Raw genomic sequence first — 16,833 nt, forward strand, 5'->3', positions numbered from 1 at the left:
GGACTTAACTTACCTACTCCTAATCTCTTATATAATGAAAGAGGCATAACACTTACACTTGCACCTAAATCTGCTAGTGCATCATACATGACACAATCACTAAGTAGACAGGGAACAATAAATTCACCCGGATCACCTACCCTAGGTGGAGGTTTTGGTGGAACTGTCTTCACCGGGTTTACTTCTACGGCTTTTGTTTCTTGTACTTTCTTATTCTTTTTCTTCTTCTTCTTTCCAGAAGTATCACAATCTTTATTACTTATTACTTGCTCATACTCAACTCCTTTTCTTGGAAACGGGATGGGTGGTTTGTATGGTGCCACCACTGGCTTTACATACTCGGGTGGTGGTGGTGTAACTTCTTCATTGTTACTCTCATCTAAAACCTTCCCATCTTCTGGTGCTGGTTTTTCAGAATTCGTTGAAACCATATTAACATTCTCATTCCGAGGATTTACTTCAGTATTACTCGGTAGCTTTCCTTGTTCCCTCTCACTCATCATGCTAGCAAGAGTACCTACGTGTTTTTCTAGATTCAAAATGGAAGCTTGTTGAGTTCTTAATGACTGATCAAATCTCTCGTTCGTTTGGGTTTGAGTTTCAATAAATTGTGTTTGAGATTCAACTAGCTTGAATACCACGTCTTCCATATTTGACTTTTTCTCTTCGGTTTGTTGTTGTGGTTTATATAAGCCAGGTCTTTGTTGATTGAAAGTGTTGTTTTGAGTTGGTTGGTTATTCGGACCTTGTTGGTTATACCAGTTATTTTCGGGTCCTTTTGGATTGTAAAGAATGTTTTGATTTCGATTGAAGTTTAGCTTTGGCGGTTGATAATTATTTTGATAATTATTTCCAGGCCTTTGGTTCATATAGGAAACATTCTCTCGTTGTTCCAATGTTGGTTCAATGTGACAATCTTTCAATAAGTGTGGTCCACCGCATAGCTCACAACTGATTCGTATTGCGTGAATATCTTTATTCATCTTTTCCATTCGTCTTTCGAAAGCATCTATTTTTGCTGAAACGGAATCAAAGTCATGGCTAGAATCGGCTCTAGCCACTTTAGATGAACGAAAAATATCTTTTTCTTGGTGCCACTCATGCGAGTGGGAGGCTGTGTTATCAATAATTTTGTAAGCTTCAGTTGCGGTTTTCTTCATAATGGAACCACCAGCTGTTATGTCGATGTCTTTTCGTGTAGCAACGTTGACACCTTGGTAGAATATTTGTACTATTTGATAAGTGTCTAAACCGTGTTGAGGACATCCTCTCAACATCCTTCCGAATCTTGTCCACGCCTCATATAATGTTTCATTTGGCTTTTGTGTGAACGTAACAATTTCTCCTTGAAGTCTCACGGCTTTAGATGCCGGAAAGAATCTTTGAAGAAATTTTTCAACTAAGACATCCCGTGTGTCAATCGCCCCTTCAGGTAACGATTCTAACCAATCTTTGGCTTCTCCTTTTAAAGTCCAAGGAAACAACATGAGATAGATCTGCTCATCTTCCACTTCTCGGATTTTGAATAGTGTACAAATTCTTTTAAACGTACGAAGGTGTTCGTTAGGATCTTCATTCGGTGCACCACTGAATTGGCATTGGTTAGTTACCATGTGTAGAATTTGTCCTTTGATTTCATAATCTGGCGCATTAACTTCTGGCTTAATAATGGCGTGACCTTGGCCCGTGCGTGTGGCTCTCATTCGATCTTCCATACTTAGAGGTTCCGTTACTTCCATAATTGAATTTGTTGAATACGAATCACTAGAGGATTCTGATTTAATGGTTTGTGGCTCAGGAGGAATAATTAGTGGTTCAAGATCTTGGAATTGTCCTTGAATATGCTCCGGGTTCTTAATTGTGAAGTCGGGTTCAAAAGATGGATTATCGGAAATTTGAGTTGGAGTTCTTGTTCGACTAGATGACGATTCTAAAGAAAAATCAACGGCGACAATATTTGCTAAATGTCTTGATCTAGTTACAGGTGGTGAACGTACAAAAGGTGGTGAACGTCTTGCTCGGTGCATTCACTGAATATCCTATTAGTTTTTAAAAGGAAAGAAAAATTATAATAAGTTATCCAATCAATAGACTTTTCTGATTTTGCCCACGTTTCGAATAGCCAAAAGATGCAGCAGAGGGGCAGGATTCGTTTGGTCTCAATATAATTGAGTACTGTTTGGCTCCAATAACCCGGTCCACGTACAAATCCAACTATTACTACGAACCAGAAAATTTTGATGTCTATTAATTTAACCACTTAAAATAAATTTTCGTAATTTTAAGAAAATTTAGATAAGAAGTAGAAAAAATTCTAAGTCCTAAAAACTAGAATGGCGAGAAATAAGAAAGAAAAAGAGAGTTCGTCGAAAAAGGTCGAAAAACGAAAAATGGTTGAAAAATAAAAGGTGACGGAAAAATAAAAGAAACTTATAAAAACTTAAAAATACTTAACTAACCTAATCTTATTACTACAACTAACTTAAAATTATAATCGCAAATTGAAATTACTAATTGGAATGATAATTGATACATAGTAAAAGGTCTAAAAATATTAAAGCTTACAGGAAAAACTAAATCCCAAATGGAAATAACTTAAAAAGAAACTAAAACTTAAAAAGGCGTCGCAAAATTCTAAAGCACCTAAATCTTAGTCTAAAGAAAAAGCACTTAAGGAATTCTACGGCAAAGCCTAAAAATCTAGGAGTAAAAATAACTATAGCAAAAACTAAGTTTAAAATTAAATATGAGCGAAAAAAAAAATACAAATATTATGCTACAACGATTAAAAAGGGACAAAATATAAAAAGTTGTAAAAAGTACAATTTTTATAAAAATATTATTTTTATATTATTTATTTACTAAAACTACTAATTTTACAATTTAATAAAACTAATTAATACTAAATACATAAATTAAATAAAAAGTAAAAGTAAAAATAAAACTAATAATAATAATAATAATAATTAGGGTTAAATAATAATAATTAATAAATACTCCGTAATTAATACAGATTTAGGGTTCTGTCGGTGGTGTCAGAGTAACTCCGCGAGTCGCGGTATTTAATGCTTCAAACCCCGCGAGTCGCGGGGTTCAGAAATTCAGTTGACAGATTTAATCTTCGACGCGTTTTTTCTTTATTTTTTTTTTCTGTTTTTAATTTTTTCTATAAATAAAAGATATTTAATAAAACTTATATTTTTATAAATTAAAATAAAAATAAAGAAACTTATAAAACTTAAATATTTAACAAAATCTTAAAAATACTTATATTTTTGTTTTTCTTTTTATATTTTTGAATAATTAAAACGTATTTTTACAAAAACGAATTTTTAATAAAAGTAAACTAAAAATCTTTTTTTTTTTTTATATTAGCGTTCCGCTTCCGGCTTTTAAGATAAGATCCCCGGCAGCGGCGCCAAAAATACTTGATGTTATGCGAGGTGTATATAAAATAGTTTATATTTTACTAGAAAAAAAAACTATTAAATACGATACAATTTTACACAAGATATTTACTTATTTATAGAATGGATATACTTAAACCTTGCTACAACACTTATAGGCAGTGTACCTAATCGTACAGTAGTGTAGTTTTTAGTAAGTCCGGTTCGTTCCACAGGGAAATCTTTAAACAAAGCTCAACGCTATATTAGTTTACTTTTATAAAAATACAAACATATATATAAGTAATATTATTATTATAAAGGGGGGTTTTTACCGTTTAATGACCGGTTTGTCGATTTTAAGACTTTAGTCGCAGTTAAAACCTAATGTAAAATATTAAATAAATAAAAGACGTAATTTAAAGCGTAAAGTAAATAACGATAATGAAATTGCGAATAATAAAAGTGCGATAAAATAACAATAAATAAAAGTGCGATAATTAGAAGTGCAATTAAATATAAAATAAAGGAAATTAAATATGAAATAAAAGAATTATGCTTATTTAAACTTCCGTAATCATGATGTTTGACGTGTTGATTTTAGTTTTATGCCCCATGGGTTAATTGTCCTTTGTCCTGGATTATTTAATATGTCCGTCTGGTTTTTGTCCATAACAGTCCATCAGTCATAAATATAAAGTGCGAGTGTCCTCGTCAAATTATTATTATACCCGAAGTTAAATATTCCAACTAATTGGGGATTCGAATTGTAACAAGGTTTTAATACTTTGTTTAATGAATACACCAGGTTATCGACTGCGTGTAAACCAAGGTTTTACTACTTTGTTAACAATTACACCAATTACCCTTGAATGTAATTTCACCCCTGTTTTAATTATTCTAGTGGCTATTAATCCATTCCCGTGTCCGGTTAAATGAACGATTATTCGTACATATAAATACTCCGCCCATCGTGTCCGATTGAGTGTATATGGTAATTTATAGGGACGCCCAATTGTAATTTTTTATATTAACATTAACAAACTTTCATTTAGTTAAACAAATATAAAGCCCATTAATAGCCCATAGTCTAATTTCCACAAGTGTCGTTCTTTTGTCCAAACCCCAATTATGGTACAAAGCCCAATTACCCAATTTTAGTAATTAGCCCAACATCATGATTACTTCGGATTAAATAAGCATAATAATAACTTAGCTACGAGACATTAATGTAAAAAGGTTGAACATAACTTACAATGATTAAAAATAGCGTAGCGTTACACGGACAGAATTTCGACTTACACCCTTACAACATTTGCTAACATACCCTTATTATTAGAATTATAATTAAAATTAAAATTAAAATATAAATTATATATATATATATCGTATATATGAGAGAAGAGAGAAATAGATTATTAAATTTTGATCAGAATTCGGTTTGCTTTATAGGAATTTTTGATTTTTGGGGCTCCGCGACTCGCGGTGAATTTTGCCTTCAAACTCCGCGAGTCGCGGAGTTTGAAATTCCAGCTCACATCTTGGAGTCTTTCTCTGCCGACGGTTTTTATTATATATATAATATATATATAATTAATATAATTAATTATATATTATATTATATTTATATACATAGTTAACTTGTAATTTTTAGTCCGTTGCGTCGAGCGTTAAGAGTTGACTCTGGTCCCGGTTCCGGATTTTCGAACGTCCTTGCGTACAATTTTATATTTTGTACTTTGTGTTTTGAATCTTGTACTCTTGTAATTTCGAGACGTTTCTTATCAATAATTGGAACCTTTTTGATTGTCTTTTGTACTTTTGAACTTTTTGGTCGTTTGCGTCTTCAATTCGTCGAATCTGTCTTTTGTCTTCACTTTTTATTATTTAAACGAATATCACTTGTAAATAGAACAATTGCAACTAAAAGCTTGTCTTTCTTGAGGGATTTTGCTATGAAATATATGTTCCTTTTTAGCCTTATCAAGTTGCTTGTTCAACGCTTTCCTTTCAACCGGACGGTAGTTTACCGAAAGGTAATATACGGGACAAGTAAACTGGACGTGTTGCTTTCCAAATACAAGGTTAGCAAGTGGATGACACAAAACCGCAAGTTTTGAGCTAAAATTTTCAAATCTGAAACCCACCAAACCCACAAAAATATTTTGCAAACACCGGTAAAGGGTTATTCCGGAAAACTTATCTAGGGTAAAAACTAGATTTAATTTTCAAAAGATCAAATGTTTTCATAAAGATCCAATTTCCTTAATGGATCTAAATTTTTATAGTCATGTGGGACTGTAAACCATATCGTTACTACCATTGTTTATACCGCCGTATAGAAATCACTGATGTACAAAGTGTGAAGAATAAAGAAGTGATTCTAGTATTTCAAGACGATATTGCTTGAGGACAACCAACGCTCAAGTGTGGGAATATTTGATAATGCTAAAAACGAACATATATTTCATAGCATTATTCCTCAAGAAAGACAAGCTTTTAGTTACAATTGTTCTATTTACAAGTGATATTCGTTTAAATAATAAAAGGTGAAGACAAAAGACAGATTCGACGAATTGAAGACGCAAACGACCAAAAAGCTCAAAAGTACAAAAGACAATCAAAGAGGTTCCAATTATTGATAAGAAACGTCTCGAAATTACAAGAGTACAAGATTCAAAACGCAAAGTACAAGATATTAAATTGTACGCAAGGACGTTCGAAAATCCGGAACCGGGACTAGAGTCAACTCTCAACGCTCGACGCAACGGACTAAAAATTACAAGTCAACTATGCACATAAATATAATATAATATTTAAATAATTCTTATAATTATTTATATATTATAATAAATAATAAAAACCGTCGGCAAGAAAGACTCCAAAGGGACTGAGCTATAATATCATTCTCCGCGACTCGCGGAGTTTGAAGAGTATTTCACCGCGAGTCGCGGAGCCCCAAAAGTCGAATTTTCCTATAAAAGCAACCGAATTCTGATCGCAAATGATCATCTTTTTTTCTCCTCATTCATACGATATATTTATATTTATAATTTATATTTTAATTTTAATTTTAATTATAATTCTAATAATAAGGGTATGTTAGCGAATATTGTAAGGGTGTAAGTCGAAATTCTGTCCGTGTAACGCTACGCTATTTTTAATCATTGTAAGTTATGTTCAACCTTTTTACATTAATGTCTCGTAGCTAAGTTATTATTATGCTTATTTAAAACGAAGTAATCATGATGTTGGGCTAATTACTAAAATTGGGTAATTGGGCTTTGTACCATAATTGGGGTTTGGACAAAAGAACGACACTTGTGGAAATTAGACTATGGGCTATTATTGGGCTTTATATTTGTTTAACTAAATGATAGTTTGTTAATGTTAATATAAAGATTTACAATTGGGCGTCCCTATAAATTACCATATACACTCGATCGGACACGATGGGCGGGGTATTTATACCAACGAATAATCGTTCATTTAACCGGACACGGGAATGGATTAATAGCCACTAGAATAATTAAAACAGGGGTGAAATTATGTACAAGGACACTTGGTATAATTGATAACAAAATATTAAAACCTTGGGTTACACTCAGTCGACATCCTGGTGTAATTATTAAACAAAGTATTAAAATCTTGTTACAGTTTAAGTCCCCAATTAGTTGGAATATTTAACTTCGGGTATAAGGATAATTTGACGAGGACACTCGCATTTTATATTTATGACTGATGGACTGTTATGGACAAAAACCAGACGGACATATTAAATAATCCAGGACAAAGGACAATTAACCCATGGGCATAAAACAAAAATCAACACGTCAAACATCATGATTACGGAAGTTTAAATAAGCATAATTCTTTTATTTCATATTTAATTTCCTTTATTTTATATTTAATTGCACTTCTAAATATCGCATTTTTATTATTATTGTATTTAATTGCACTTTTAATTATCGTACTTTTTAATTATCGCAAGTTTATTTTATCGCACTTTTATTATTCGCAATTTCATTATCGTTATTTACTTTATGCTTTAATTTAAGTCTTGTATTCATTTTTAATATTTTACATTTGGTTTTAACTGCGACTAAAGTTTTAAAATCAACAAACCGGTCATTAAACGGTAAAAACCCCCCTTTATAATAATAATATTACTTATATATATATATATATATTTGTATTTTTATAAAAGTAAACTAATATAGCGTTAAGCTTTGTTTAAAGATTTTCCCTGTGGAACGAACCAGACTTACTAAAAACTACACTACTGTACGATTAGGTACACTGCCTATAAGTGTTGTAGCAAGGTTTAAGTATATCCATTCTATAAATAAATAAATATCTTGTGTAAAATTGTATCGTATTTAATAGTATTTCCTACAAAAATTTAATAGTATTTTATACCACTCCGCTACCGCATCAGCCATCTACTCCCTTTTATAACTGCTAATCTCGTTTTATGCAACATTATATCATCTCTAAAAGAAACGTTACGCACGGAGGACACACAAACAGGAAAAAGTGAGTTTTTTTACCATCAAAATAACAACTTTAAATAAGAATAGAATGCCATACCACTGCACTATATAACCAAGATCTCAATTCCTAAGCAACTGTTACCATTTATGTTCCCATCTAGACTCCAATCCAACTTGTCAATGATTACAAACCAAACTTGATAAAAAATCAAGAAACGTATTATTTGACATAAAAAATATGGTAAGCCAGTACCCAAACTCGCCTTATAACAGGTTACAAAATACATATATATATATATATATATATATATATATATATATATATATATATAACTTACCCATATTGAATCTAAACATATTGACAGTCATAACATCCTCTCCACAATCCTTTTATAAACGAATTTACCTCCGGTAAAGATGTTGTGGTTCTTGCTGCAAATGCAATAAAATATCAGAATTCAAATAAATCCAAGACTAAAACTGAAACCTTAGTTGAATCTCAAGATAATATATTATATCTTCATTATGTGTTATCTTAAACAAAACCCATTATCAGTGAATCGAGCCTTTAGACCATCATAAAAGATACAACTACTACAATGTCTAATATACAATCTGAATCAAAACAATAAATCAGAAAAGCATATACACTCAATACCGCTACAAACAGTATACTTCTGTCGCTTTTACACAATCTAATTTCAAACTTAACATATCAGATTTCGAAATGATAATGAGGCCTAGATCCATAATGAGCTGAGCAACAACATTGGAGTGGTTAATGAGGTATGCAACAACATTGAGTGGTTAATGAGGTCTGCAACAACATTGAGTGGTTGGAAACAAAATTTTTTTTTTTAACAAAGTTGCATAATTTAACTAAAATTATTCAAATACAAATAGTTCTTGATGTAAATGAATCCAAGCAGGGATATTTACATCACACAGACCCAATAACATAATCTGAAAACATGATGTCAAAGCAAACATTCAAATGAAGAGAATGAGAACAATCCATTAAGTACATTGAAGGAATTTGTAAAAAGGTCCTAATAGGCCTTTAAATACTCAAACACAAAAAAAATCATGCCTAACATTTTTCTTCAATCAGTAAATAAATCCATGTCTGTAAATTTTCACTCTATGTAATTCAATTTTTGTTCATTTAAATTTACAAATGCATATTTCAAATTTAATCGTGCTTATTATGATATTCGTGATTAAATATTTGTTTTAGGCCTTATATGATTCTTGACATTGTCAACAATATGCATCTGTATTTATCATTTATTCGGTGGTTATTTATTTATCATCTCATTATATGATAACAATTAACAATTCCTTTTAATCTCAAATATTTGCAGCAGTTACTTAATTCAATATACATCTACAACACAAATACACAAAAGTAGTTGTTTCAGTCTTTAAAAGGCTGATTAATACAATAGTAGTTGTTTCAGTCTTTAAAAGGCTGCTTAATGTTTGATTTGTTGTTCTATTATACACAACATACCATTTATTCAATTCCGTTTAACCTGAATTACCATTTTTTTAATCACCCATATAACAATTACTGATAAAGTAAACAATTTAATGAGAATTAAAAAATCGCAACTGTTAGCTTTTCGAGTTGTAAATGAAGTTGATTTACACATAGCGGTTACTCCACAGAGTATGAACATAATTCCTCAATAGTCTTCGATTACCGCACAATTAGGTTGAAACATTTTCCATAGATCAAGAATGGATGAATGAAGTCAATACAGTCGATTACTCATGCTTAGTCAATACATGGAGTTTAATGTAGATGGCGATGATGATGATGGCCTGAGAGTTTTTTTTTAGGGTTTTGATGGATGAATGGAGATGGCGATGGAAGTGATTTTGTATTTCAATTAGATGAAGAAGAAGATGATGTAGAAGCTTTTGATCGAGATGAAAAAACATATGAAAATAAGATTTGAACCCTAATTTGAAAAGAAGAGGCGTGTAAAATAATCATGACATAATTTTTTTGGAAGATGAAAAAAGACTACAATTTTTTGAACAGCATCATGCGCCTGATATTTATTATTATTATTTATTTTTATTTGTATTATATTTGTAATTACTAATATTATTAAAAGCTCTAAAAAATAATTCAAGAAGAAAATCTTTTATGACATCATCTAGGAGGCCTCTCCTTTTTTCTTTTTCTTTTTTGAATTTTTTTTTTTTTACAAAGGAAAAGTCATGTTTCTGACATCATGCAGTTAGAGATTTAAGAGCATTGTAAGATTTTAAATTATTTTTAACTTTAATTTAAGGAGACGTAGGCTGCAATACGCTGTTTTACGATTTAAATTATTGTAAAGCATGAATGAAAACATGTAAAACATAAAAGAGTAATAAGGTTGCTATTATCGGTCCGTCCATACTCCCGCCGTTGCTTCCGTCCTTGGAAGACACCAATACTAGCAACCCGTTATTGGTGTGTGCTTGAAAGACCCGTGCTGCACTTTTTCATGGGATGACATTATGGATCACGGAACAAATGCATTCATTTATTGTACATTTTGTCTTACTACTTGTACCCCTAAATAATTAATTAATTTAGTGGGTGTGAGGAAGTGTGTGATGGATACGTCATGGTTGTTAGCAGTTAGTCTTTGGTTAGTGATGGAAAGAAGGTGCTGATGTGGCGCTGATGTGGCACTCCATGATACCATGACATTATGTCATGGTTAAGAGTGGTCTAAAACGAATTATGATATAACGATATTGAAGTGACCATGTGGTGGCAGATGCAGATTAATTTAAGAAAGAAGAAGCAACTTCTGTAAAAAGTTAGTATTATATTGGTCAAATGGAAAGGCAACAGGTGCTAGTCACATGAGATGCTAAAAAACCGAACCAAATGGGACACCCGACCCGAGTGCTTATTAATCCAGTATGAACGTGACGTGGCGAATGCTGGAGCTAATGATGGAAAAATACCTCTTCTTGTATAGTTGTAAGATATGTGCGTGTGAAGAATATACGTGATGCGATGTGAGTTATTGTCATTCTTTAGAAGAAAAAAAATTTATCATTTAATGGAATAGTACCCAAACTTTTGATTTTATAGATAATGATATAAATTTCCACTAAACATCTTGATAAATCCATCGAACTTTTGGAATAGTCTTATTTCTAATTTTATATTTTTGTTATGTTAGGTTGATCGGGAGATTCTTCTTGAAAAGTCTCGAGGGATGTATGACTTTTCTTAACCATGAGTGGAGAAACTATTTTTCTCTACCTACCTAGTGGTATGACTTCTCTTTTAAAAATTGGGTAGCGAAAGAATTGTTTACATCTAACATTTCTCATATCATACTTCACACTTGTGAGATCGTTATTGTTGTTTTTGTAGTCTTGTATTGTAGTATAAACTAAAGATGCATAATTTTAGTGAAACTATTAAAATCTTTGTTGATTTACCATCACCCTTAATAGATTACAAGACATCAATGCTACATTAATAAATGAGAAAATAAAAAATATTATATTTGTGTGGAAGAAGGGACAGTGTATATGACACCATCTTAAAGACAGAGTTGAGAATGGAAGACAAAGCAACCATAGGCATTGGTCTAATAACCTCACTAGTTAACCTCGCTAGTGTTGATTTGATAAGGTGAATGTCTTGTTTATCTAGAAGCAAAAAACTTAGAAACAACGATGGAATTAGTAGTATAAGTTGAAATCTAAGAAAGACAAACTGTTGTCATGTTAGCTTGATCATTATAAATAAAGAGAAATATATAGCACAATACAAAATAAAACATTAAAATATACAATACAAATGAATGTAAAAATACCAAATTATATACCATTAAACAAGATATAAGTAACCACTTGACTGATGCAACAATGTACCTTCTAAACATAACCAAATAGTAACACCTGCTTACATCTTGCATCTTCTAGTACTCGATTCACCGTATGTAACAATTAACCAAATAGTAACACCTGTTAACATCTTGTATCTTCTAATATTGGATTCATCATGTGTAACAACAAATAATTAGTTAATATCAAAGCTCATTAAAGTAAATTTGGGGTGGTAGATGATGAAGACGACTTTTGTTTATCTTGTTGAATCTCTACGCTAGCAGCAACGGTAGGAGAATTTGTAGCCGTGTTTGGAGGTGCAACGTGCGCTTGAGCATTTCCCGATTGAGAATTTAGCTTTAAACTTTTTGTAGGAAGACGACCAGATTGCGACCTTTTCTTCGTTGCGTGTTTGTGCCAGCTTTTTAAAGCTTTTGATGTTTGATCATCAAATATAGACCTTTTCATTTTTGATCCCATCTATTAAGACAATAAACATACACATGTAAATCACTTATATGTTACATAAAGAAGCGAAATTGTGCATTTGTTGTACTTAGAAGTACCTGAGTAATAAGAGCGTAGAGTGGAAGGATGCCGTAGCTGCACAAAACTTGTACAGCCATTCTGTCGAATTCAAAAAAAAAAAAAAAAAAAAAAAAAAAAAAAAAAAAAAAAAGCCACGAAAAATTAGAAAAGAAGTAAATGAAATGTGAATGTGCAAATATGAAATAAATTACTTACCCAATCAAAACTCTACCATATTGAAGAACTGGTTTTTCATGAAAGCAAGAGTCTAGTCCGAACTCGTACTGTAAGAATACGATAAAACTTCATACGATCGACAAAAGTCATAAGATCGACAAAAGTCATAAGTATATGGTGTGCAAGTGTTTGTAAAAAATAACAAAGGAAAAGGAAATTGTTACCCATATCCAGAAGAAATGTGTAATCTCAAATGAATTCTGGAATAAAACACAATTCACTAGTTATCACATAACTGAAGTTACATATGTTTATAGGACTTTTCTAACGATAGCCCCTAAGGTTGTCGTTAAGGTGGTTAAAATATTGTACATTCCAGTAACCGCCATCAAAAAGTTAATATTAAACACCGTGTACAATACACTTATGCATGTTAACGACAACCCTAGGGCTGTCATTAGAAAATGACAAATCCATGTTTATATTGTAACCATTTGATCGTATCTATTGATACTTACCATGAAGAGCGTGAGCTGAATCAAATAAAGGATTAGCGTCGGGTCTTGAAACCAAAAATGTTTGTCGGTGACTTGCACGAGAGGTATGCCTTGTATTACAGATTGTCTTTCTTGAATTTCAGTTGCCATTTGTGCTATAATCGCTTGAAGCTTTGTTCCGACTGCTAATATAATCTTTAGACAAATTTTAAGGTTAATTATATATCTTTCATGAAGTAAACAATAATTAAGTATTTGTAAGTATCTAAGTGAATCGTTGATTTTTAAAACAAGTTTGAGATTATATATGAAAAAATCCTTACAACAACAGGAAATAGAGATAGCCAAACCATAGCGTGTGTTCCTGTAGTATGAATAATGAATGGTTGATCAGAGTAGTTTTTTTGTTACAATAAGCACATTGACGATAGGTAAAAACTAGACGTGGCAATTTGACCCAATTCTGAATAGTCTGAGGCCGATACAACTTTTGGTGTATTTTGATATAAAATTTGGTGATAGAGGTCAAATGGGTCAAAGGTTTTCAAAGTGTAACTATTACGCATAAACTTTTTGAATCATATTATTTTGAAAAAAGATGAAGTAATATATAATTTTGTTAATACATTTGACACTTGAACCAAACATTACCCAATATTGAACTCTTACCTAATCCGCCCATTTTGCCACTTCTAGTAATAAAAGAAAGGCTTCTTGTAGCAAGTTAAATACAAAAGTTAACCTTGAACATTAGCAAACAGATAGAGGACCGCAGTAGACCATAATAATGGACTGAAAATGTCATCAGACATGAAATATGGATTAAAACCCGTAGCGCCAGATGGATTATATAAGAAGTACACATATAAATAATAAATAAAATACTTAAAACTATATGTAAGAAACTAATCACCTGATTCCCACAATCACTTTAAAATCATCTTCGAGTGACCTCTTTATATATTTTTGGAAGTTAAACTGACTACCGGGGGCTAAATGAACCTATATATAAGAATTAAACAGACTCAATTGAGAAATAATTGACCAAATATATATATATATATATATATATATATATATATATATATATATATATATATATATATATATATATATATATATATATATATGATACAACAACATAAAAAAAAATGAGCTTGTGAAACCCACAGAGATAAACCCGTGACGCATGGTCAAGTAATCTGATCTACCAACCGACGTAAAGAATTGGCGAAAGAAGCAAACCTGAAATAATGGATTTGTTTTTTATTTATTATCGATTTGATGAACATGAAAGAAGAAAAATATGGTTCATAAGATTAGTAGTAATTAATCCTTACAACATAGAATACTATTGGAAATCCGGTACCGGTGGCATGACCTTTAACAAAAGATGTTTCTTTTGTAAGGCGGAACCTAGAAGGATCTGTAAAAGAAGCATTATGGTTACAGGTGGCAATCGTGACCCATTTACTTATCAATGAATCGAATTGAGTGATGTTCTATTTCAAATGGGTCAAAGCAAAAGTACATGCAAAATGGGTCAAATGGGTTTTCATGGCCTCCTAAAGCATTTATTCAAAATACTTGGATTTTTATTATATACTGTATTAAACTAAAGAGGAACAGACAAGGAGACAAACAAGTGGAAACCGGTCAACCTCTATCATGACCCATTTTAACCCAATCACGTATTGACCCGTTACCTAATTCGTCTAACCTACATTAAACGCTAGCAATATGACCATAGAAAATACCATGTGCTGCTGCTTGTTGTTGCAAGATATCTTTTTCCCAACTTTTCCATTCACGGATCTGCATTTAACAAACATTTAGACTTTATTAGTAAAGAGACCAACTTTAATTACATACTTTTATAAAAGTGTTTTTTTTTTTTTTTTTTTTGAACGGCAGTATTGGCATCACCTTTTTTCTGCCAGCAATCATAGTTAGAGCACTATAAATAACATGAAACACGGCTAGGAAGAAAATGAATATGTGAAGTTGATGCAATCCCGAGACGGTTATAAGAGCCTCATATCCCTGATTCAAATTAAAAATAGCTAAAATGATTTATGATATATACATATATACATACATATATATATAAAGAATAATTAAAATGATCTTACAGGCTTGCATTCTTTTGGTGGGCCATCTCCTGCTAAACGTCTACTGTGATTATACCATAAAAGCTTGCGACGGGTATCTGCTTCGGCATCATCATCGTCATCAGCCGTTGGTTCAATATCGGGTCTTTTCTTGCAAGGCAAGAAATCTTTCGTAAGAACCTTAGAAACACAAACGGCGGCAATGTAGTTTTGACAAAATGTCAGAAGCAGTGATATAAATCCAAGGATCATAAGTTCTGCATGTATATGATCAAATAACATATTAGTACTAAATCTTTGTATGCACACAACTTATTAAACCTAGAGATGGGAAAATGGGTTGTTCAGGTGGATTGGGTCAAAACGGGTCGGATCAGGCAACTTAAAAATTTCTTTTTGTAATGATTACCGTTATGAATATGATTACAAAATCATTAAATTGATGATGTGATTTTATGTATAAGAAATGATTAAGGACAATATAAAAGTTTAAAAAGATGTGTAATTGAAAACCTTCAAACAAGTCCGGCCCATTTGACCCATCTTATTGTTAGCTAAATTTTGATATCCAACCCGAACTGATATTTGGTAAAAATGTCAGCTTTGCTAATTCTTACCTGTTTTAATCTTCTCCAATGCTTCAAGTAGCCCGTTTTTATGTCGTTCTTTTAAATACTGAAACACAATAATTCACATAAATGTATATCACCACTTGATTAATTACATTTCAAATAGCATGAAAACTTAATAAGAAATACACACATGGAACCATGTTTCAATTTAAATGAGAGCAATATTTATTGAAGAAAAACAATTACATGTCCAATATGATGAAGGATTTTTTCCAACATTATTGAAAGTATAACAATGATTGCGCAAACCATAGCCACGGACCACGTGGCGGTTTCATCTAATCCTCTACCTCCTCCTGCCATTTAACCTTAATTCACAAAACCACCACCTAAAATCAATCTTTCTAAAACGGTTGCACTTTTTTCTTAACCATCATATGTTTCTAAACAAAATATACCGTCACCCATCAAGATTATGATATTCCAATGGCTCAAAACCGTATTGCAACGAATTATGTTTTCCCTGAGTTGATGGGAAAAGATAGTTTGAGAAAAGGTTTGATCTTTTTTTGTCTGGTCCTAACAGAATGGACCAGGTTCTGTACGGATGGATAAAAAAGTTCAAATTTGGAGTCAAAATATTGAAAATAAAATATTTTCCCATACTGTAAAAAAAATTATCTCAATGATGTCAACACCTTGACAAACCAATTAACCAGAGTGTTAATAGGAGATTCAGTTATATGAGCACAAATGTAGGCCACAAATATGTTTACAGCTTATAAGTGAAAACTAAAAACAAAAATACCCTTCAAATTTGTTAATCAGAAGTTATCATTTTCATCAATAATATAAAATGTAACAAAAATTTACGCCGCTGCCGGGGATCGAACCCGGGTCACCCGCGTGACAGGCGGGAATACTTACCACTATACTACAACGACTTGATGTTTCAAATACCAATTATCTAGTTATTATAACTACTTTATGCACTAGAAAATATGACAACTGAGTAAATTAAAGGTATACTAACTAACTGGACGCGACTGATACATGTTCCAACTAGTTTTTCTTATGCAAAATTGTAAATATACAGCACTCAAAGAAATCGAATACACATCCTTTAAAAAAATGGCCAAATAAGTAAACAAAATTTGGTATTGAATATTTGAATTGAAAGTTATAAGACTCTGAAAGCTCATTATTTTTCTTAG

The 16,833-nt window shown here is 31.7% G+C and overlaps 1 protein-coding gene and 2 non-coding genes across 3 annotated transcripts; 1 reads left to right on the forward strand and 2 right to left on the reverse strand.

The window, feature by feature from the left end:
• The first annotated feature begins 1,248 nt into the window (after positions 1 to 1,248).
• Positions 1,249 to 1,355, forward strand: LOC139869544 (small nucleolar RNA R71). The gene has a single exon (XR_011766152.1). It is a non-coding gene; the product is annotated as a small nucleolar RNA R71 (small nucleolar RNA).
• A 10,592-nt stretch (positions 1,356 to 11,947) lies between these two features.
• On the reverse strand, positions 11,948 to 15,982 carry LOC139868911 (MLO-like protein 9). The gene is made up of 15 exons (XM_071857248.1): positions 15,866 to 15,982; positions 15,665 to 15,722; positions 15,069 to 15,304; positions 14,863 to 14,979; positions 14,694 to 14,751; positions 14,277 to 14,362; positions 14,107 to 14,181; positions 13,850 to 13,938; positions 13,679 to 13,728; positions 13,260 to 13,300; positions 12,958 to 13,131; positions 12,664 to 12,699; positions 12,479 to 12,546; positions 12,301 to 12,361; positions 11,948 to 12,214 (listed from the first exon to the last, which is right to left on the reverse strand). Exons 1-15 carry the CDS (start codon positions 15,980 to 15,982, stop codon positions 11,948 to 11,950), a joined length of 1,533 nt encoding a protein of 510 aa, XP_071713349.1.
• Positions 15,983 to 16,491: 509 nt separating this feature from the next.
• Positions 16,492 to 16,563, reverse strand: TRNAD-GUC (transfer RNA aspartic acid (anticodon GUC)). The gene has a single exon. It is a non-coding gene; the product is annotated as a tRNA-Asp (tRNA).
• Between the last annotated feature and the right edge of the window lie 270 nt (positions 16,564 to 16,833).

The sequence above is a fragment of the Rutidosis leptorrhynchoides genome, chromosome 9 (assembly GCF_046630445.1).
Source record: "Rutidosis leptorrhynchoides isolate AG116_Rl617_1_P2 chromosome 9, CSIRO_AGI_Rlap_v1, whole genome shotgun sequence".
NCBI lineage: Eukaryota > Viridiplantae > Streptophyta > Magnoliopsida > Asterales > Asteraceae > Rutidosis > Rutidosis leptorrhynchoides.

Bases quoted from the DNA above. Each gene is read 5' to 3' on its own strand.
- LOC139868911 (XM_071857248.1), bottom strand. From the start codon at position 15,982: ATGGCAGGAGGAGGTAGAGGATTAGATGAAACCGCCACGTGGTCCGTG. The intron at 12,700-12,957 runs GTAAGTATCAAT...GTTTTATTCCAG, and splicing joins TTCAGCTCACGCTCTTCATG to AATTCATTTGAGATTACACA. The intron at 12,362-12,478 runs GTAAGTAATTTA...TGAATTCGACAG, and splicing joins TATGGTAGAGTTTTGATTGG to AATGGCTGTACAAGTTTTGT.